At 41.2% G+C, this 22,748-nt stretch overlaps 1 protein-coding gene and 1 long non-coding RNA gene across 5 annotated transcripts in view; one reads left to right on the top strand and one right to left on the bottom strand.

Moving 5' to 3' along the window:
• LOC119477557 overlaps positions 1-10,184 on the bottom strand; it is a 31,252-nt gene extending 21,068 nt beyond the window's left edge. The window contains exon 1 of one of the 2 annotated variants that reach the window (XR_005204255.1): positions 10,095-10,184. This is a non-coding gene — a long non-coding RNA (uncharacterized LOC119477557). The remainder of the gene's footprint in view (positions 1-10,094) is intronic. The other variant, XR_005204254.1, reaches the window with a different exon arrangement.
• bmf2 (BCL2 modifying factor 2) lies at positions 9,759-22,748 on the top strand. Of its 3 annotated transcripts, none has more exons than XM_037751681.1 (4): positions 9,759-10,192; positions 13,305-13,553; positions 14,976-15,196; positions 18,945-22,748. In XM_037751681.1, the coding sequence occupies exons 2-4, from the start codon at positions 13,328-13,330 to the stop codon at positions 19,062-19,064; spliced, it is 567 nt and encodes a 188-aa protein (XP_037607609.1). In that variant the 5' UTR covers positions 9,759-10,192; positions 13,305-13,327; the 3' UTR covers positions 19,065-22,748. The 3 variants fall into 3 exon arrangements, with proteins under 3 accessions (XP_037607609.1, XP_037607608.1, XP_037607610.1); XM_037751680.1 differs by lacking the exon at positions 9,759-10,192 and adding an exon at positions 10,220-10,528; XM_037751682.1 differs by lacking the exon at positions 9,759-10,192 and adding an exon at positions 10,221-10,448.

Below are 22,748 nucleotides of genomic sequence, written 5' to 3'. Positions count from 1 at the left end.
TTAAGCTAGCTAACAACAAACGCACCAAGGTTGTCTGTGTGTTTGTCTTCAGATCTCAGCAGGAACTCCAGTCCTTTCTGTTCTTTCTGTTATTTCCCTCCAGTCTCAAGGAAGGTTTTATTGCAGGGCTGTATCAGACTGCAGTTGTACCAAATAAACAGTCAGGTGAGTGCATTAGAGGGCAATAAAATCTTTCACTTCACCTTTAACCAGTGTTGCCAGAATGGGCTGGTTTATGCTCAGTTGGGCTGCTTTTGATTAAGTTGGGCTGGGAAAATAGTGTTGGGCTGGTAGATTAAATTTGGCAAGGCTTGTTTGGTAAATATTGTAAAAACAATATTACCAAACAAGCATTCACACAAGTCATTTTATGATCAAAAACACAGATACAAAAATTCAGTAAACTTCGTTGTGTCCACTCACTCATATTATTGACTCATTTAATTTGACAAATATTTGACTGACATGAGTTGTATTCAATCGTCATTAGGGATAACGGAGGACCTACTTACATTTACGTCATCATCACTGACATGGGGGGTTGTATTTGGTTGTCTGACTGCACTCCTTGTGGGTTGAGATAGTTATCTAACATTTCATCATTGGTTATTTGATGCAGTTTCTGGTAAACAGTACACTATTGTACTATTTGTAACAAGCTTGAAAACACTTATTAGCTCCAAATCATAATGTAAAATGAAACATTCAGTGCAGAACAAATAACAACAGTGCAGCATTTATTGATGAAAGCGAAAAATAAATTCCCTAATATAGATTCAGTTTATCTTCCAACCCGAGTAAACTAATTTGTTAGGGAGCTGTGAGCAATTTCTGCGTTGGATGGTAATGTTGTTTTTACTAATCATAGCAGTATAATGTTCCTGCCTGAGCGAGTTTTTGCCTGCAGTTATGTTAAATTAGGCAGTATGCATGGCATGCTCCATTCGCAGAATTATTTGGGTCCTTCTCTCCCCCAACTCATTAACTATTCAATGTGAACTCCTGATCCTGCAGGGTATTGACATTAATTCCCCACACTACTGGAGCAAGCAGTTTGAAAGACTCTGCAAACCTCGCCCGGGCTGCTTTCAAAAAAGCTAAGTTTTCCAAAACAAACTAACCATTTTGCTAATTTGTGTCTTGCAACCTTGCCCGGAGAACAGCCCTGTCAAATGCTGCATTATGAAGTGAAAAGCTAATTACGCCTTTCACTGGCCCTTGTCCATTACAAGCAACACAATAACAAGCTCATCAGCGACGGCAGCAACAGCGAGAGCCCTTGTGTTGTTTAACAAGTTGTTGATCACAAGCTTTAATCCTGCACTGACATGATGAGGTAGACTTGTTACTAGGATCTTGTTCTGCTCCTGCCTGTCTAAACCAATCCCATTTCAGCTGCGCAGTCTCTGCCTTGACCTTGGGCAGTGGATTTCCTTGAGGGCAGGGTGGCCACTGTGGAAGTTGAACGAACTGGCTGAGGGTGGAGGAAACAGTGCAGCTAGTGCTGAGGCAGGCAGAGAAATGTATGAATGACTGCAAAGAGAAAGAGCATCAAGCCAATCGGAACAAAGAGGAAATCCGTGAGCCAATCGCAGAAAGCCTTCCTTCTCCCCCTCCAGCGTCTCCCTGACTTCTTCTCCTGACTGTTACCAGGTCACAGCGCCTGCCCGCGCCTCTGAATAATCTGTTTCATTGGGTCAGTGTGCCTCTCACAACGCGCCTGACTGGCTGGTTGGGCATACGCGGTTGCTAGGGAGCTCCGCCAATCAGAGCAAGGCGGAAGTTTCCCCTCGGTTTCTAGGCAGGTTTCACGTGCTGTGGATGTTTTGGCGGGAGAGTGAGAGAGCGGGAGAGGGAGGGGCGGCTGCGGGGTGAAGTGGAGCATGTGATCGTGGTTGCGCGTGTGAGAGCGAGCGGGTGTGTGTATGTGCGTGTGCAAGTTTGAGCGTGCGTGTTCACAAGCGCGTGTTCATTTTGCCCTGCCTCTTGCTTTCTGATGCAACATCGAACTGTCTCCTGGGCTACTAGGGGACCTTGTTATGTTTTTTTTTTTTTCTTCCTGTCCTCGCAGGAAACGAGAACCAATTGCTGTGCTGTTGCCATCGGAGCGGGGAGGTTTGTTTTCCCTCCACTTTCATCCCTGGTACCTCCCCGTCGACAGTTACCGTAGAAACAAGAGCAACTCCAACTCTATTTCCATCCATGTCTCCTTCCTTCAATGATTTAACGTTGCTTTTTTTTTTTTAATCCACCGAACAGCACCTACCTACCAACACTTTAGCAGCCAATGAAGTATTTAGAAAATGATGTGACATCTCTGAAGAGGAAGTGTATATAAGCAGAGATGAAGAGCTGCAGAAGCACATGCTGACTTGTACAGTGCCACCTGAACTTTTGAGCTCTGTCAGACGTGTTAAGACTACGAGGTAACAAGATTAACTGTGTTTCACAGAATCGCTTGGTCTCCCCCACCCTAAAAACAAACTCAGACATATCTTTCGCCAACACGTTATCTCCCCCGCCCCCCTTGAACTCTGTGTTAACAGAGGGAGGCAGTTCATCACATCTGACATGGGCTTCCCAAAATCCCATTATTGCCACTTGAGTGCACACTGAGTTACGAGAATTAAAGCGGAGAGCAAGTGAGCGGACAGACGACCACTGTGCATCCACTTCATTCTCCCTTAAAAAGCACAACAAGGAAGGGTTGAGCGACCTCAAAATGACATAGTCTCTTATATCTCAAAGTCACAAAAAAAACCTCCAGCACTAAATTTGAGAGCTAATTCTTCTATTCAAAAAAGATGTGTTTCTATATCTTCATGTTACAGGATAATTCTGGTTTATTGCAACTTGGTTCTTATTTTCATAGCTTTGGCCGTCATTCTTATTGGTATGAATAATACTGCACTCACCAAATTAATTGTTGAGATCTGGAAAGATGGCAACTTTGCATTAAAAGTCAAATTCATACACACCTATCCACCACCGTGACCTCCATGACCTCACTTTCAACCTTGCTACATAAAGAGCACGCTACTTCCTGCATTAGCACTGAACGTAAACACATTGGACATAAATCGTTTGGGTGTGGAATCATCCAATATGGACGTAATTCCTAAGATACAACGATGGGTTTTTAAAGACAGGAAAGAAAACCCCAAATTAAATTATAAACATCCATCATAGTTCACAAAAAACAACTTCCTGGTTCAACTTTACACACACCATTTTCCTGATCAAATCATGACCGACATTTCAAGTTTTCTAACTTCTCCAAAAGTGGTTTAGATAATCTGTTGGTTTGTTTACAACCTGTCTGGTTTCCGGGTTCCTCATTTCAGCATTTACACTGGTGAGTAAAGTGATTCCATAAGATTACAAGGTAACCATTAGCCTAAAATTCTAAAAAAAAGATCTTAAGTTTTCATAAATTATCCTTTAAATTCACATAGTTGCATTAGCTTGCATGGCAACTGGATTCTCGCGATGTCATAAGATCACACGAGAATCGTTGGATCACTTATCACACGAAAATCCATCTTGTCAGACCTCAAGTAATGCGTTTGCGTCCGGCAAGCAAGACCACGGACCAATCAGCACCCTTGGAGGAGCTACTGGCAGCTTTGGGCGTGGCGGTGGAGAACAAAACAGAGCTTTAAGGAGAGCAAATTAATAAACTTTTATTCATTAGGTGGACAGAAACACCTGATGTTGCTCCGTGTCTCCATTTAAACTTCATAAGGTGACGATAAGTTAGATGTTGTGTTATCAGCTTGTTCTGCCCAAGTGGCCATAAGAAAAGAAAAAATTAATGAATGCAGCTTTTATGTTGTCGGCAGTACACGGCTAGTAATACTAACCTAAAAATGTAGGGCTGGATAAAAGTTACCTTGGACGGCAGCTAGATTCCCACAATGTCACAAGTTCGCGCGAAAATCGCTGGATCACATATCACGAAAATCCATCTTGTCAGGATTCAAGTAATGTGTACAGCAAGCCAGTGCACGGACCGATCAGCGTCCTGTGAGGAGCTACTGGCAGCTACGGGCTTGGCTTAGGAGTGTGTGATGACACAGAGAGGCGACTGTTTGTGCTAAACAACAACAGCAGCTCCTGAAGAGGTTAGTGTAGATGCTACAATAGCATCAGTTATATCAGGACTAGATTCATTGAAAGAAGAGCAAAGAATGGTGCTGAAGGATTTTCTTGATGGAAAAGATGTTTTCACTCTTCTCCCGACTGGCTTCTGCAAGAGTTTGATTGACAGATCGTTCATCCAATCACCTTCCAAGTATTTTTTTGAAAGTGCCTGCCCTTTTACAAATGGTTTCCAATGACAGCTTCTCAGATGGTTCTGTGTAGCAAACCATCTGGCGGGTCAGGTTAATGGTTCTGCAGAGGTCATTGCACAGATGCGCCTCTATAGAGTCTGGTGGTAGTTCAAGAGCACTTTGTCACTGGTAATTCATAAAGTTGTCTGTTCTGGTGCTCTTTTTTTTAACTGCAAGGCCAACCTAAATAATCTTAGTCATCTAATTCATAAGATTTCTAGTAGTGAGTCAATCAGTTCCGACTGATTAAGTGTTGCAGCCTGTTGGATGAGTGTTGAATTGTCTCTAACACCAAACAAGTGTGGTTGCCTTTGACTCACAGCTCCCAGATAAATGATTTGGACAAAGTGTGTTATGTGTGTGTTGTTTCATGGCACAATCTATCTATTAAAAGATGAGTAAAATAACATAGGATTTCAAGTAATAACAGGTTTAGTACAGGGATGTCAAACTGTAACAATGCAACGACAACACCAGTGCAAGGACACCTGCAAATTGGATCTAGGGACTGTTTTGGATGTTGCACAGGTGTCATCAGGCTGCCAGTCTGCCTGACAAATGGTTTGTTTACCACCTGAGCTGAGGCTGCTGCTGTTCAGTAATCATTAAGCGTTCATTTACTTCGACTTGGCATCGCAGCTGGAAACACGTGAAGACAAACTGAAAGACACAATGAATGTATTTCCATATAACACTTCATCTGAAACATGCCCAGCATTACTGATGTTCCTGGCATTAAAGTGGTGTCAGAATACACATAATGGTAAGGACGGATTTCCCTCGGGTGGTTCTGGGCTTCAAATGTGTTACCTTTGGATGAACTCTGGGGGAGCCATGATGATTGGCTGAGCCCCTGCTGTACCTGTGGTTAAAATCAAGAGGTGTTGACAGAATAGACAGGAGGAGGAGGAGGGGGTGGAGGCGGACAGAGGTTTCCAATAACCTGTGAAAACTTGGCATCTCTGTCACGTAATTTCACAATCAATTTATGTGAAAAACAGCCGCCTAAAACAAGGATGTAGGTAGATAATTAAATGGCAAGGGTGTCGAAAGCATGAAATTGTGACGAGGAAGTGCATCGAGTACAAGCACAAACACTGACGGAGTTGTTTGGGTGTGGAACGGATTGAAGATTGAAGACAAAGCGTCTGGACGTCAGGCACCATTAGGGAAAAAGCCACAAAGCAAATTGTATCATTATGCAGTGAACTTTGAAATATTTCAACATCCAGAGCCTTATCACCTCGGCTGGCAGCACGTAGTCAGAAATAACTCACTGAGGATAAATTTTGACTGTCTCGCTGGGGAAAATTGCTGGAATAAAAATGGGCTGGGACACATTGTCTGCCACCGCACCTGACACATTAGAGGTACTGGAAGTTTCAGTTTAGATGACAAGTTCTGAGTTCAGCGCCAACACAAAGGCTGTTTTCCCTCTTCAAAGGGGTTGGAGCGGCAGCGCTTGAAAGTAAAAGAATGCAAATGACTTTAAAACAGTGGATGAGATTGCACAATGCATGACGTTTGTGTTTCTGAATCTCTTGCATTGACAGCGCATCATGTTATGTTCTCTGCCAAAACGGAGGGAAAAAAAATCTGATTTGCAACACAAATGTGGTTAACAGCTCTGTGTTCAAAGAGACAACAAGACTTCACCAAACTGCAGTTTAACTGATGAAAAACTACTCTATACCCCAGGGTCCACTGACAATGGGACAACTGACTATGATTGAAACGCACTATTCTCGGAGCTATTGTTTTGGAACATTAATTAGTTATTGATAAAGGGAACTCGGGGGAGAAGAAAAAGCGATGAAATGCTTATGGGCAATTTGATTTTTTTTTTTGTTTCTTTGTTTTTCAAATGCAGCACACAGAGGACTAATTAATTTTTGAAATGTTCTGCCTTTGAAAGGTAGTTTTTAAAATGCCTGAATACCACATCAAACTGTTGCAAAACTGATATTTTAAACTTTTTAATTTTCCATTCCAATTCCAATTTGTATTCCTCAAAAGGTGCTTTAATGACGAGGTATTTATTAGTAGTTATTCACATAACACAGCTGTGTCCTTCAAATCATAAATATCTGAGCAGATAAAATATTAATAACATAAAACTGGGTTCATTTAAATTACTTAGTACATTTCCTTTTGACACCTCCATGTTGTCGCTATGAAATACAAATATGATCTCAGTTTGAGTGCAATTACGTCCAAAATACAGTCAAAGAAGCAGCAATATTCATAGACGCAACGAGTCAGTTGGTCTTCTTTTCTATTTTTACTCTATATTTTTAATGCAGCATGCGTGCAAATAGGATTTAACACTTGTTAGGAGTGTGCAGATTTAGCTAAATAGCTGAAACATTGTGTTATTTTTGTTCATTCCTATGCATGCAAAGCTTGAATGTTCAGCAAAAACAACCACCATCTGATCTCCTCTTCCAAATTTTGGGTGGGGTCCCTCTCTCGCGCTGCAGGATTGGAGTTGGAGGGGGGTTGGTGTGTATGGGGGGTTGGGAGCTGTTAAGCGGCAGCTTAAACAAGGCTGAGCAGGGGTTGTTTGCTGGTCTGCCAGCAAACTGTGCATGGGAATGTTGTCAAAAGTTGTGAAAATCACACTTCACACGTTACCAGCTGTACAATAAAGGACAGTGTGAAAACATAACATCCTGCACGGGCTGACCAACGCGCCACACAAACGCTACAGCATCTGCTTTCATCCAGAAATTGTCTCCTGGGAAAAATCTGACTCACACGGTGGATCAAATAGTCTCACTCTACTTGCCTGCCTGTTTTGCACTCAGTAACCCCTTTTTGCAGATAAGGCTTGATTTCACTGTACTTTTTTTCCTTCCTCTTTCGAGTGATGCCATGGGTAGGCGTGCCCGCACCCTGCAATGAGGGTCACCAGTCATGGCTGCTGTTTATTCCACTGTCACAGTGCATCCATCAGACACCATGTTCAACAATGGATGCCCTCAGGGGCTGAGCTGAAAATGGCTCTATATGCTTATATCAATACATGGTTGTCAAGCCATTATGAAGCCACGATGCATTTAATGACATTTGAATCCTACTATGTTATGTTATGTTATGTTATGTTATGCTATGCTATGCTCTGCTCTGCTCTGCTGTGCTGTGATGTGTTGTGTTGTGTTGTGTTGTGCTGTGCTGTGCTGTGCTAGTTTTGTTATGTTTTATTATGTTATGTTATGTTATGGTATGCTAGGTTAGGCTATGCTATGCTGTGCTATGCTATGCTATGCTATGCTATGCTATGATATGATATGCTATGTTTTGTTTTGTTTTGTTTTGTTATGTTATGTTATGTTATGTTATGGTATGGTTTGCTATGCTATGCTATGCTATGTTATGCTATGCTATCCTATATTACGCTAGGTTCTGTTCTGTTCTGTTGTGTTATGCTATGCTATGCTATGCTATGCTATGATATGTTATGTTTTGTTATGTTATGTTATGTTATGTTATGCTAGGTTAGGCTATGTTATGCTATGCTATGCTATGCTATGCTATGTTATGTTATGCTATGTTATGATATGCTATCCATGTTATGTTTTGCTATGCCATATCATGCTAGGTTCTGTACTGTTCTGTTATGCTAAGCTATGCTATATTATGCTAGGTTGTGTTATTTTATGTTATGTTATGTTATGTTATGTTATGCTATGTTATATTATGCTATGCTATGCTATGCTATGCTATATTATGTTATGCTATGTTATATTATGCTATGCTATGCTATGCTATGCTATGCTATGCTATATTATGTTATGCTATGTTATATTATGCTATGCTATGCTATGCTATGCTATGCTATGTGCTATGTTATGTTCAATAGTGGAAGAAGTATTCAGATCGTATTCAGTAAAAATAGAAATACCACAATGTAAAAAATACTTTACTAGTAAAATCCCTGTATTTAAATTTGGCATAAATATAAGTAGAGCCGTACTATCTGCAAAATGTATTTAAAGTAGCCTATTAAAAGTAAAAGCACTCATTATGCAGAAGCCCCTGTCCAGTGTTATGTCATAGTGATACAATAGTGATACAGCAATTTCATTTCACTTTTCATAAGCTAATCATAGGTTTTGTATGTAAAATCATATTCTGCAAAGGTACTAGAAACTATAGCTGTACCATAAATATAGTGGAGTAAAAGATACAATATTAGTCTCTGAAATGAGGTGTAAGTATAAAGTTGCATAACATGGTAACAGTCAAGTAAAGTACGTTTTTGAATTGGACTACCTTAAATGATTATACTTAGTTGTATTTAATTATAGGTTATGTTGTGTTATGTCACTTTATGTTTGCATGACACATGTTTAAACATAACAAAATATCATGCTATATAAATGGGACACTGACATGCAATGTGTGACAATGAAATTTATGAATCTATTTGTTGCCTTGACAGTACACATCATCATCATCACACCGACAACCATCAGTAATTGGGTGGGTACAATCACTCTATCTAGCAGCAGCTCCCAATCAGCTGAGCAGAGCGCTGAGAGCAGTCACATGTCTTATCTGGGTTTGTGTTTTTCCCCCTCCACGTGTCAAGATACACGGAGCAGAAGGCGGGACCAAAACAAACCATCTGATTGGACTACTGCTTGTCACCAGCTTATGGTGGCGAGGAGGACTGTTCTCTTAAAGGGCCAGACACAATATTTTTTTTTTTTCCACCTCTCAACAACAATACAGCATGAGCTCAACATGTTATGCAGGGACCAAATAATGTATGCAGCAGCTTTTAATATTTTTATTTTAAATATTATTCAGGCACCCAAATGGAGAATAGTGGATTAATTTGGCAAAAGATGGCATCAACGCATTTGCAGTGGTGGGGTCGTATAGCTTAGTAAGTACAAAATTGAGGTACTTGTGTACTTCCATTTGATACTTATTTATTTGACAGCTATAGTTAGGCTACTACACATTACAATTTTGCATATAAAACACAAGATGTGCTTATATGAGATATATAGATTAAAATACCCCTATATAAAATACTATATAATAATATAACAATATAGTGCCACCTTGATCAACTATAAAAGTGAAATGCTACTTACACATTATAAGTAAAACAAATAATAGTATGAGTCTCACAAGGGTCATATTTCTGGATTGAGTAGCCTAACATATATGGAGGACTACATGAGTCACGTAAATAGTGATTAATAAGTAATTATACAAAAAAAACATTAATACATTTGTTTGTATTAATCTATGAATAAATTGACTAAATTACAATGTAATTAATTATTTGACATTTTAATGGGCAGTATATAGTATATATATACAAGTATATATATACTATAATCTTGCCTTAAAAAGGGATTTACAAAAACACCATAAAACAGTCAATAAGTGCATCATTGACTGATTTTCAGTGCAATGAGTATTTTTACAGTCTGGTATTCTACTTGTACTCAAGCAAATGAACTGAATACTTCCTTCACCACTGACCATTTGCTTTAAAAATACTATTTTTAAAGCAATAACTGCATTTAATATCCTTTCAGTGTGTAGTATTTGCATAACACTGAGTGTAGCTGACTCTGTTCCTTTCACATTATTATTATAAGAAGAAGGGGCGGTTCCCTTCTGTCATCTGGGGCGGACCTCTTTTTTACACAGGGAGAAAAAAAACAACCCCTCTCTCTCTAGTCAGCAATCATGTCTGAGTGAGTGAGTGTAATGCAAAGAAGAGGGGATACATACAAGCCATCATCAACACACAGTCCGTCCTGTAGCAACACGAGGTTAACGGAGAGTTGTCAAGATACCGCCGATCACAACGGATAGAACGTTTGCTGGCGGTGAGTGTAACGTCTGTTTATTCAAACATTTAAAAGCGAGAGAACGTTCTACTACAACCGTACCGTCGCGCGCTTCGCCTGTTGGTGGGAGTTTGTCAACAAATGTGCGGGCATGCCCGGGCAGAGACGGGTAGAGACGGGCAGAGACTTACCGGAGCGCTGGCAGGGAGAATTTAGCGTTATAGGTGTATTTCTGCCCCCGTTCTTCACACCAGCGAGGCTTATTCTTCTCTTGTTTGAACCTTTAACGGACGAAGTGAGTAACTGACGAAGCGTTCTATCCATCAACCGCTCTCTCGCGCGTGGAATTCTCATCGTCCCGGCTGATGTTGCCAGGTCTGTGGGAAACATTAACCGTTGGGATGTAGTTTTTTTGTCATTAATTAACAATATTACAGCCAATAGGCGTTGTTTAAGTAAAATAGTACAGTAAAAATAACTTGTCCTCTTTTTATATTTCACCAATCGGCTCTTTAACATATCTGCTCCGTTATCTTGTTTGTTTTGGTGAAGAGTTGAAGTGGAGGAGAAAGTGTCAAAGTGGGATAATGCGAGTAACACTGTTATAACACGTTTTTTTAAATTTTACCGTAGCTAGTTTGTTTAAATAGTTATAGCTAAACTTTTATCTTCTTTAAAAAAGATGATTAAATAAGTTTTAATCCACAATTTGTGTTTTTGCACCACGTGTTAGCAGCATACTGTTTCTTCACTAGATATACAGTAGTGGTTGCCAGTTATGTGGAATGTTATGTCTCTAAGTAATGAACTGTTCAGGCTCCTCCGCGTGTTTCCGCGGTGAGCTCTCCCCGGGAATTGTGCTCCTAACGCGGATAAAGATGCAGCACATTCCCCGGTGGTCCTCCGGAGCCTCAAGATTTTAAAGGATGAAAATCTTAACTTTTTTTTTTTTTTTTTTAACAACTGTGTAGAGAATACTTTTGCATCTCAGTGGTAACTTACATCAACAACAACAACAAAAAACATCCATCATACAAATACAACACTGCATTAGACTTAGATACTATATACTTAGACTATAAACTGTGTTACCTTCATCACAATGATCAAATGTTTTGCGGCTCCAGACATATTTTTTTTTATTTTATTTGCCTAAAATGGCTCTTTTGATAGTAAAGGTTGCTGACCCCTGCCCTTAAATGTTACACACTGTTCCTTTAAAGAGCAGTAGCAGTTTAGGGACACTGCTTGATTACCATTCCTCTGCAGCACAGAATCTATTAGGTGCAACTTTTTAATCGCTGTAAACGGCTAAAGTTGATGACATGAGCACTTTAACTGGCTCTTTCCAGTTATAAGGAAAGTTAATGACTTTATCGGCACCTTGTCACTAGCACACTGATAATGATCAGTATACAGTAGGATAAATAGCAGCAGAGCTCACCTTGAGTGCACCCCCACCCATCCATGGTTGTGCATGGAGGAGAGCCCGGTGCACAGATGGTGCAGCAGAGGGAGCCACTTTCTGCTGCAGCTTTGAGCCTCTGACCAGCACTGTGGTGGCTGCCAGGCCTCCCTGCTGCCCCCGGGCACTGTGTGTGTATATCAGTGTGTATGTGTGTGTGTGATGTCTTTCTGTGTGTCTCCCTGTCTATGTTTGTTTTTTTTATGTGTCTGACACTATAGTAATCTTGCCAGTCCTCTGTTGACTGCCAGTGGAAATTCAAGACAGGGCTCGTCTTGCCAATGACACACAAGTGCACGGTTGATCTAAGTGAAACTTGTGGTACAGCTGCAGAGAGAGGGTCTTAGGCTACTGCTTGCATAGCATTAATTAATGTACTACTTAACTGGCCTGGAGGAGAAGTTAATGCAGATGAGGGTTGTTTTGAGTTTCTGTAATGCAAAACTAATTAGTGTGCAGTTTCACTATTTAATGCCCTGGGAATAATGGAGGCCAGAGGATGTGTGGGTCAATTATTTTTTTTGTTTACCAAAAAGCTCCATATTCAGAGACTTGCGTTATAATAATGAGGCCTGGATAGTTAGACAGTGTTTTTCCAAGGTTGTTTATAATGTAGTTTCCTCATTTGGCTCCCTATGATATGACATCATGCACATGGACACTTTCACAAAGTGTCGCTCAGTAAACACAAATCCAGTTTCCAGTTTCCAGTTTCGACTTTTGCATTTGCCAGTCAAACCCAACCCATTTGTCTCCCACTCACACAACAAAAGGAAAAATACACTCACCCTTGACAAAAAAGATGAAACACTAGTTCAGATTGTGGCATGTGGCCAAGGAGGAAGAAGAGTGTTTGCGTTCGGCAGGCAGAATGGAGTGAAACTCGTTATCTCCCTCATGAAACGGCTGCTGCATGCAGCACATGACAGTCTAGCCAGGACTTTGGTTTCACTGAGGTTTCACTCACACACCACCCGCTGCTGCATGTGTGTGTTGGTGTTTATAGACAGGCAGCTATCCAGTGATTGTGTGGTTGAGAGATAGAGAGGGAACAACGAGCATAGGTGTTAATGTTGGGCTGTAGAATAGTGCAGGAGGAAGCTAATCTCCCGACTCTGCTCTGTGGCAACACTGTTCCAGATTAAGGTGGAAAATAGCCTCTTCGTTGGATCTTTTGGCACTCAATTACAATTTGGCAGGAACACTTCTGTTGTGGGAGGGTGGCAGATTTGGCGTAGCATTTCTAGCTGCTCACTGTTTACCCCCTACATAGGGTGTTTCCATACGTTTGGCTCCTGTTGCTACTCGTCACTTTATCATAAGAGATGATCGCCGTAGCTACATCTTGTATGTTTACATTGGCAGGTCCATCTGTGCCTTCGAGTCTATCCATCCGTGCTTGTTTGTTTTCAGTATTACCTCACACATTAGCCTCTTACTGGGCATTAATGACTAATGATTTATTTTCATTTAATGCAGACAGGGTGAGATGATTTTCTATCTGTCAGAGGGCAAAGTTTCCACTGATAACAGGATGATATTTGGCACGTTTTTTTAAACAAATCACACCCAAATTACCTGCCAGCTAAAGATCATAAACACAAGTCCCACAAATATGGTTTAACACACATACTTGTCGTGTCATTCTAAAGTTTTCCGTCTCGTGTCCCCCTTTCCTCTCTCCAGGGAGTTTACCGCTGAGGCGTCGGATGGACGATGAGGAGGAGGACATGTCACGGCCCATCTCGCACGTCTGGGGAACGCCTTTTAGGGACGTCAAATACGAAGACCGCGCCACACAGATCGTGGCCGGACAGGCCCTCGCTGCCGTCACCGCCGCAGTGCCCACGTCGCACAACAGCCACAACAACAACAGCATCTGCGTCAACACGCTGCCCTGCAGTTTGCACTGGCAGCCTCGCATACCCTTTCACGGTAAGGAGGAGGCGAGATCATGTGAGCCGGCTGAAAGTGATGTGGGATGATGCATCGAATGTTCTAGTGCAACCTTACATTATTAGTCATTCCTTTTATCCTTTCATCCTGTCCTAATAGACCTGAGTGATTAAAACTGTCAATCTGATTTGAGGAGTGTCAGATAGGATGAGAACGGGAGGCGGCTGCTTTCTTTGTTCTTGGACTATCAGACAAACTGAATTAAATTTTGAATTACTACTGCAAAACAGACACGCTTAGATATCAATTTTCCTTGTAGCTGGGAGAACCCCATGTCTTATTATACGCTTGCTAAGAACTTGAGAAACATTCTAAGAAACAGCTTGTTTACTGTGTCGATTTTTAATTATCTTTACGAATACTTATATAACCTAAATCTGATAAATTAAGACATTCCAGCCCGTTTCTTTTTTTGGATTTTAAATGAACATGTCATGAAAACAGACAACACTTATTTCATACATACATAAAGGCACATACCTACACTAATGGGTCCCTCACTTTTAATCCAATATTGCATTCCCATCTCTAATCAAATCAGTGTGACATCACCCTAATTGAATTGAACGAACGTTGACATAGAATGTTGTTTTGTTTGTTGACTCGGTGTCAGTGTGTGAGAGGTGCGCATTGTTCCGGGTTTAAAGTCACCAATACATAAAAAACCACTGACTGTTATTACCTTGTCATTCATTGTAATCTACCCACTAATGGGTGTCATGCACTCGGCTCGCTGCCATGTCTTCTCCCAAACAAAGTCCAGGACGCTCAGTTTCTTTAGAGGTATTATGGTCCTCTGTGAGGCAGAATAGCAGGCTATTCTGCACACATGATGACATAAAAAAAATATGTTTTTCCAAGTGGCATGACTGCAGAAGCGCATGCTAGAGGCGATGAGTGAACTCGGTGACACGACAGAAAGGTAGCAGTTCACCGAGGCTGTTGTTGATTTAATAAGGAGTTTTCCATCTACCAACACTCTCCCTCTTTGTTGTTTGTGGATTCTTCAGTTGTACTTTGAGTGCCTACCTTGTAATTTGCTCATCTGACACGATCTGATAAAACCTGTTTGTGTTTCAGAAAGCAATATAATGTAAAGTAGCTACTGTTTATTTGACTTAGCTGGTCAGACACAGCTGTGTTTGAGGCCATTAATAGTAATCAAGATACTAGGGCGTATCTTTAGACTGTCTAGAGATCTTTAGAGTGTTTTCTGAGGTTTTTCACTGTCTAGTTTTAAGTCAAAAAGGAAAACATAAGTGGTTTCACTGAACTGATATCAGTAATGTCTCTCAGCCTTTTTATATTCATCTTGGCACAGACACTGACAACGGCCTCTCTGGTGTTGTAGAGATCCAACAACAACACAAGTTTTTAAGAAGCTTGATGTTTCCCTTTTAGGCAACGCTGGATTACGCTCACATTTTCCCGCTCAGTTTGAGCCCATGGAGGACCGGGGAGAGAGGCAGATTGAAGAGGAGGAGGAGGAAGAGGGCAGAGGGGAGGAAGATGACAGGATGGCAGAGAGGCCTGAGGAGCAGGCAGGGGTGAGCGTCGAGGCGCAAATCGGTCGGAAACTTCGGGAGATCGGAGACAAGTTCCATCAGGATCACGTTGAACTGGTAAGCCTCACTCCCAAGCAGCAAAGTGGATCCTTAAGTGCCCCCCCCCCACACACTTCAAACGAGCAGCCGCTGAGTCTGTATGCACTTCTAAGCACGTGTCAAAGTGTAAACAATATGAACACAAGTGGACTAACATTGCCTCAAAGAAGAAATGGATATTACTTAAGTACTGTAAATGCTCTATTAGCCTGTTAAACATACAGTATGCCTGTGTCAGCAGCATGGGACGGAGACAAAAAGTTTTGCATGTCACATGTGAACTATTCATGCGTGTCAGCTTTTACTTGATTAGAGACACAAGTCAAGGCTACCTTGTGCCAATTTGTGGCTCACTCTCGGGAAGAAAGGGGGCAGAACATTTTGCCAGCTGGATTGGCCACAACCCACACTGGATAAAAATAGACTGTGCAGTGATTCAACCACTTTCTTGGCCACACTGAAGGAAAAAATCCTAAATCACTAATACAGCACGATATTGTGACTTCATACAGGATATGAAAACTACAAAACTAATATGTATTCAGCCAGTGTCACAGTTGGTGTGACATGAAACGGACATACAAACACACTTTGTCCCGGTCAATATCTAAATATTGACTTTTAGTTTGGCCCTTTGGTCAAGGTCATGTTTGTCTTTTAAACTACTAAAACAGTACCTCAGCCTGAGCAGAGGGTTATAGACTACACTGATACCATGTCATTTAGAGTTTTTCCGATACCGATACCAGTATCGGAAATGCGTCCAATACTGCCCAAAATTCGGCATCGGGTATCGGCGAGTACGCCAGTCTATACACCGATCTGATACCATTATTTATTAACCCAGAAAAAAATCAATTTTACTTCGACGCTCCAAAACAGTAGCCTTCACTGTGCTGTTGCCCTGATGGCTGCCACTGGCAACTACTGTTTTAGAGCAGCGAAGAAGAACTGATTGCATGTAGTTTGTCACGTGACGATAGAACAACAACAGTGCGGTGCTAGTGGAGAGTGTAACGGTAGTCGGAGCAAGGAAAATGTCAGACATTTGGCAATATTTCACAAGTAAAACTGAATAATAAAAGAAAGTTCTATAGCATTCATTCACTGTATCTATTTGTTTATGTTTTACACAGGGCTTAACCTGAGCCAGGCCATAAAACAAAGATAGAAATCACATCCATAGCTGGTCAGTAGTAAACAGCTGTTAAATAATAATAATAATTATAATTATAACTACATGTTTTTTTCCTCACGCTGGTATCAGATCGGTACTCAGTATCAGCCGATACCACAAGTTTAGGTATCGGAATCGGTATCAGGAAGGAAAAAATGGTATCGGAAAATCTCTAATGGCATTGAAGTCAATGGGATTATTAGAAATATGTTTCTTGGTCTACAAAGACAGAAGGAAATAAAACAAACGAGTGAAATCCATTCCGTCATCTGTTTTAAAAAGAGCAGATTAAATGACATCCACTTCTGACCCTTTATCCCTTTGCCAGCGCTCTATAGTTTAAAAGATAACGTCAACCATCAGATCGGTACATGCGTCTTGAGTAGACTTCTTTATGCTGAACATACCTCACGAAGCATGAAACAATTTGGGACTTGATGATGAAGGTAATTGAGCGTGTAAAGGCTCACTGTTTGCAAAGCTCCCGTGGGAATAGCTCAGCACACGCACCTTGTGTAGCTCGTGATATGTAATTAATTGCGTGCATATCAAGAAATAAAATCCACACGGGAACATGGCAGGCATTGTGTCACAATCTTACAGATGACAACACCCCCAATCTGCTCTCGCATGTTTCTGTTGTCTCCTTTGGCGAGGTCACAGTGTGTTTGATAACAGGTCCAGGGGGTTACTTGTTTTTTATCAGTGTTTGTAAAGCAACCACTGGTCTGACTGAGAGTCCACACGAGTCACATGACTCTGAACTTAGTTAATAAGTACAAATTTACTGGGAGTGGCATTGTGTTTCTTATCTGCGGTTGTGACCGTTTAGCCATGGGGTCTGTGGGACAACAAGGTGTGGTTGATAAGTTTCATAAAGTACTTAACTGTGTGGTTAACCGAGAAGGAGAGAGTAGAGAAAGACAGAAATAGAGAGCGAGAGAAAGAACGGAAAGAAAGTGATATATGGCGTGAGAAATTTTGACTTAAGATTGACAAAGAGCAGGTGAGATCGACGTGACTGTCACGAACAGGAGTGAGCAGCACGTCTGTGTCTGGGTAGACTTGGCCGGCTGTTTATACGCCGTCTAAAAATAGAGTCTGACTCACGGCTACCCACAATACCTCAGTTGTCCCGCTGACTGCCTCAGTGTGTGTGTCTTTGTGTGTGTTTTGGTTTGTAACTCTGTGACAGAGAGATAAGAGAGAAAATTATCTTTTTTGTCTGCTGTCTGCACTCGAGTTTTTTTATTTTATCCTGCAGGATCTGATACTGTAGGAATATTCCAAAGGGAGAATAATCACAAATGATCCTTTTTGATATCACTCCTTCTGCATTGTGTCTGCTGCTATTGTTAGACTTTTTTTTTCACTCGCCTATCCGAGCAGAAGTTGCCGGTGTGTGCTAATGTGTGGTTTTTTTTGTTGTTGATGTGAAGCAGATTGTATTTGTGGTTTGAGTTACTTAAACGTTGAGTTTTTTGGACAATAAAATGCTAATACTGTCAGGGAAATTTCAGGGGAAAAAAGTTCAACATTGAGTGCAAAAACATGCATGTTGTGTCAGTTTTCTTAAGGGGCGCATTAACCTAAAAACGAGCAAAGAAAATACACGTCATTCTCTACTACTCATGTGAAATGACAGCAGAAAGAGGAGCCTCACGTGGAATAAACCAGGGTACTGTTTAAATAAGCTCAGCAGTGTAGAATTAAGGCAATTAAGGACAATTAGGGTTGCATTTAGCGGTGCTGGTTCAATTCAGTTCAGTCTGCCAGTTTTGCATCAAATAGCCTGTGGCGGACTCTGATTGCTAGGCTGGTAGGGACCTTGATGGAGAGAGAGAGAGAGAGAGAGATCGTAACAAGAATGCTTATGCAACAGGCTGCAATATCTGAGCCCGGCTGTTGAGAAAGCCGGTGGGGGCTGTGCAGGATCAGAGACGAGGAGGATGGGGGGAGAGAGGAGATCGCAGGCTGCAGCAGGAACCCCTTCATCTGTCTGTAGTCCACAGCCCCCCGATAGAAAATGACAGAGCTGGGGAGAAGGCAGCTCCATAGGAGGGAGCAGATTCATTTTCCGTCGGCTTTTGTTTTGATAATTATTCATATAACAAGAGAGCTGTGATGAAATAGACGGCGCGTTCTCTGAAAGCATTTCACTTTTTGAGGTTCTTGTTTAGAAGTCAACACATTTAATATAACTCGAGGGAGGAGTGATGTTCCGACGACGAGTGGCAGCTCCCGGGGGTCGTTTTACAAGTTGTTAGTCCGGTCATTTTCATCCTATCATCAAACAAATTAAGTCTGGGAACGAGAGTCCCTAAGAGCACCTGATACTGTATGTTCTGCAGGATGTGCGTGTGACAGACATGTTTGCTAGACACACAAGCTAATGTTGTGGAAACATCCAGTCTACTCGGTCACATGGTCTTGAGCTCACAGGGTTTACCACAGTTCACGAGGCTTCACCTCAAAAGCCTGATGAAATCTGCGGCGGTTACTGAAATGATGAAAGTCTGATAGTGATTTAACACGCCCTCCCCGATGTGAATAATCTAATTTGTGTTTTATCTTTCTGTCTCCTCGCAGTTCCAGAGGCATCAGAGACAAAACCTGCCTGCCTGGATGCGCCTTACGATGGCCCTGTTTGGCTTTCTGTTTCCCAGAGAGGCTCTGTTCCCCCGCCTGAGAGGAGCAGAGCAGAGATGAAGAGGGCTTCCTGCTCGCCTTTCCCCTCAGCCCCTTGTTCCCCCGCCCCGACAGGGTCAAGGGACCAGACTTTTTAAGAGATGGCACTGTAAGATGGAACACGGGTTTGGAATTTTTTGTTTTATAGTTGAAGATGAGATGAAGAAAACACTGGTCACCGCTGGACGGAGACTCGATTACAATTTTTTCTTAATTTTTTTGGTTGTTTTTTTCGCCTCTCCGAGAAGAAGCCATTGCGTTTGAAGAGATATTTTCGAAATATTTGTAAGATTACCTATTTTGTACAGTACTCTTTTTATTTGGTATTTCAAGTCTTGAAGGACCTCCATCAGTCCAGGGAATGCCTTATTCTCTCCTGCCACAGTACTTTTGCATCAAGGAAATCATAAAAAAAAGAGATTAATTTTTACGATTAGGCCGCTTTTTTTTGGCGACAAACTGTGGACGTGGACATTTCTGTGCTGAAGTTACTGAAAAACCTTGAGGACTCGAGGCACATTTCTAATTTATTCTCACACAAACAATAAGCCCTGTACTTATCCTTTACTGTTCCACACTGGCTAATTTGAAAAATGGTTGTCCGTGACGTCGTTTTACGACGTTTCGTGACGTTTTACCAGCTTCCACTGTAGACGTAGGGACGTTATATCAGCCTGTCTCATCCATCAGCCTCTCCATCTCCAGTACCACTCATGTTTAAGACCCACTGTAGATTCAGATCCTGTTGATTTAAAAGGAGAAATACTTGAATGTAGGTGTACTGAAGATATTTGACTTCAATACCTGACATAATTACTCTTTGAATTTGTGATCATGCGTATGTAGGAGTGTGTGCTTACTGTTTCCAAAATCTGCAGTCATTTTGAAACCAAATAAGCACAAACAAAATCTCCTTTGTGGGATCACGATCAGGGAACTGGAAAAACAATCACACAGCTGAAAGTCTTTGGATCAATTTCATCATGTTCTAAAGCTTTTCACTGTTTGCTTTCACTGGCTGGATTGACAATCGCAATTTTGCCCTGTGCTGCATCGTGTGGGAGAGATGACATTTATCAGCGTTTTTGATGGGCGAGCAATATTCGAGCCAGTGGAAGGAAGTAAAATCTTAGGGATCTGTTGCATTTGCAATCATCCATAGAAGGACGTTTCCCAAAAATATGTCCTCAATGATATACACCTCTTTGTTACAGAAACATTTTTAGGTTAAAGTTACAGAGATGCATTTTTATTTTATTTCACTCCAGGTGTAAATGTCTCGAGCACTGATTCAATCCCGACGTGCTGATACGTGTACGTATCAACCTATTCATTCAAGTGCTTTTTTCACCAAACTGCCAGTGGTATATTCAGCTTCTGTACAGTTCAAAAAAACACATTTTTACTGACACACGGACACATTTGGGTACAGGAGAAGTTTTATACACCCTTTACGTGACACCTGCTACGTTAGCATTTTGCAACGACACAGCCACTGTTTCTCAACGTAAGGTTTATCAAGGAAGAAGTCTTTAAAGACTTTAAATAAGATGTTAAAAATTCCTCATTTGATGTATTATTTCAGTCTGTTGTAGATTCATGATATGAACTTTTGAAGACACTGATGGGTTATTTTTTTTCCTACTTTATGTTTTCTTCAGGGAGTAGTTAAGAGCCATGTTAATTACCTGACGCTTATTATATTTGAAAATGAATTTGCCTTTGCAGCGTAGACGACGCTGCACAAGCAAAGACGTTTTATTTTATGTTTTTCAAACTCAACATCAACAAGTGAGTTACAGATAGTTTTTTTCTGTAACGACAAACGCTGAACCAAAAGTTTGTTTCCTGCAAACACTGAACGCTGAGCCATTTCAGATAGACGTGACGCACTCTCTGGTCTCCAGTCCAAAGCTTCGCCCTCCGTCACCGAAAACCTTTAACTACTCCCTGTCCTTATCGAGAACAAGTTTCATTTTTGTTTTTTGCTTTCTTTCAGATAATTTATTCTAATTTATTTTGTGTATATTTGCTCAGTGCTACTGTATAGATGCTATCTCAGTGTGTACAGTCCTTTTTTCTTCTCGTTTGCCGATGCGCATTCAGTTGTGTGTTTGATGCCTGTGTGTGGGGAGGTTGGACTAAAGCCATGTGCCTCGTGTGCGTTCCTCACACAAACTGATGTGAGTCTTTTACAAATCACGTGAACAACAGACAATCAAATGTACAAAATGTGCCTTGTGAGTAACAGACCTGCCACATCATCATCATCAACATTTGGCATGATTACCCAAAAGTCACTGGTCACTGCTCTCGTTTCGCTCGGGCTCCGCGAGAGAACAACATGCTCTGATACGATAGAGTTTGGCACAAACAGTACGGCGTGTTCGTTGTGCCTTGATACAAAAAAAAAAAAAATTCTGTTTCACGAGGCACAGGCTCAACCTTTGATATCTCTCAACACGAACGGCGAGTTTCACCACGCAGAACCTTCTTAATATCAGAAACGACTGTTTGCAATCAATGTGCACTGTAAAAAAAACAACATTTTTTTACCTGTATACTGTATTTTGCGCCTCTCTTTCTACTCCTGTGCTGAACTTCCCCTTCTAGAAACTCTTTAAGATCTGTAATATGCTGGATCGGCCCAGCTCGCCTGGGTTTTTTTTGTGCTTTATTATCTACAATCTAGTAGGGCTGTGGGTTTACATTTGACGGAGGAATGAGCCACCATGGTGCCCAGTATTATTTGTACGTGAAACGGGTTGAACAGCCGGCCAGTCGGCGCGGCGTTGATCTGAGCCTGTCGTTACCAACCACTGTTGCAACTCAAGTGAAACATTTGTTATCCGTTCAACCTTCAGTGTCTTTAATATCAAATTTCTTCGATCAGTTTTTTTGAATATCCAAGAAAGAGTGCATCTTAACTGTCAAGTGCTGTGATTTGGTGTTTTTTTTATACATTTGACATGAATTTGACACAGCTATCGTTGCTATCTTTATAAAAACATTTTTAGCAAGAAATTTTTCCACATCTTTTTGTAATAAGACGAAGAAAGATCTACAACAACACGACTTTTTTTGCTTTTCTATGATTGCGTTTTTTTCAATGTTGTGGCATTTTTTTTAAATTTTGGATATTTGCCAAGTCTGCTGTGTCACTCTCAGTTCAAGGGCTTTTTTCAATATATGTAAATGGAGTAAAAATGCATGTCCAACATTCCTGGAAAAAATCTGTATCTTAAGGGTTTGAATGTAATTTAATGGAGTGAAAACCACGATATCTCTTTTAATACATGAACTGAACAGTGGAACTTATTTCAGACTCCTGGCGCTGCGCGCGCGGGGAGTTTGTATTGTCTTCACATTTCTTTCTTTACGTTCAGAGTGGTCTCAAGGATTTCACATTCACGTGTCCTAATGAAGCGAGACCCAGTCCAGATGTAGCAGTTTTTGTTAAAGCACTGGCTGTGTTATCTTTGGGACTGCTCTGTGTCTACTGCACAGTTTTCAAACGGCGCAGGAAATGAAGCGATGGAGGGAACGGAGGAGGAGGACGGGGGATGTTGGTTCTTTTTCTAGTGCAATATGCTGTACATAAGAGCTTGGCTCTCGAAAATCTTACAATTTCTCTTAATTTCTTCTGTTGTTAAATGGGTACATTGCTGTTTTTTTTTTCATTAAAACTTTATGGACAATTGAAAA

The sequence above is a fragment of the Sebastes umbrosus genome, chromosome 18, assembly GCF_015220745.1.
Source record: "Sebastes umbrosus isolate fSebUmb1 chromosome 18, fSebUmb1.pri, whole genome shotgun sequence".
Taxonomy (NCBI): Eukaryota; Metazoa; Chordata; class Actinopteri; order Perciformes; family Sebastidae; genus Sebastes; species Sebastes umbrosus.
The sequence above is the reverse complement of the archived record's forward strand: the minus strand, read 5'-3'. Positions and strand labels throughout refer to the sequence as shown.

Coding starts and splice junctions, on each gene's coding strand:
- bmf2 (XM_037751680.1), top strand. Junction 13,554..14,975: donor GCCTCGCATACCCTTTCACG/GTAAGGAGGAGG, acceptor TTTCCCTTTTAG/GCAACGCTGGATTACGCTCA. Junction 15,197..18,944: donor ATCAGGATCACGTTGAACTG/GTAAGCCTCACT, acceptor GTCTCCTCGCAG/TTCCAGAGGCATCAGAGACA.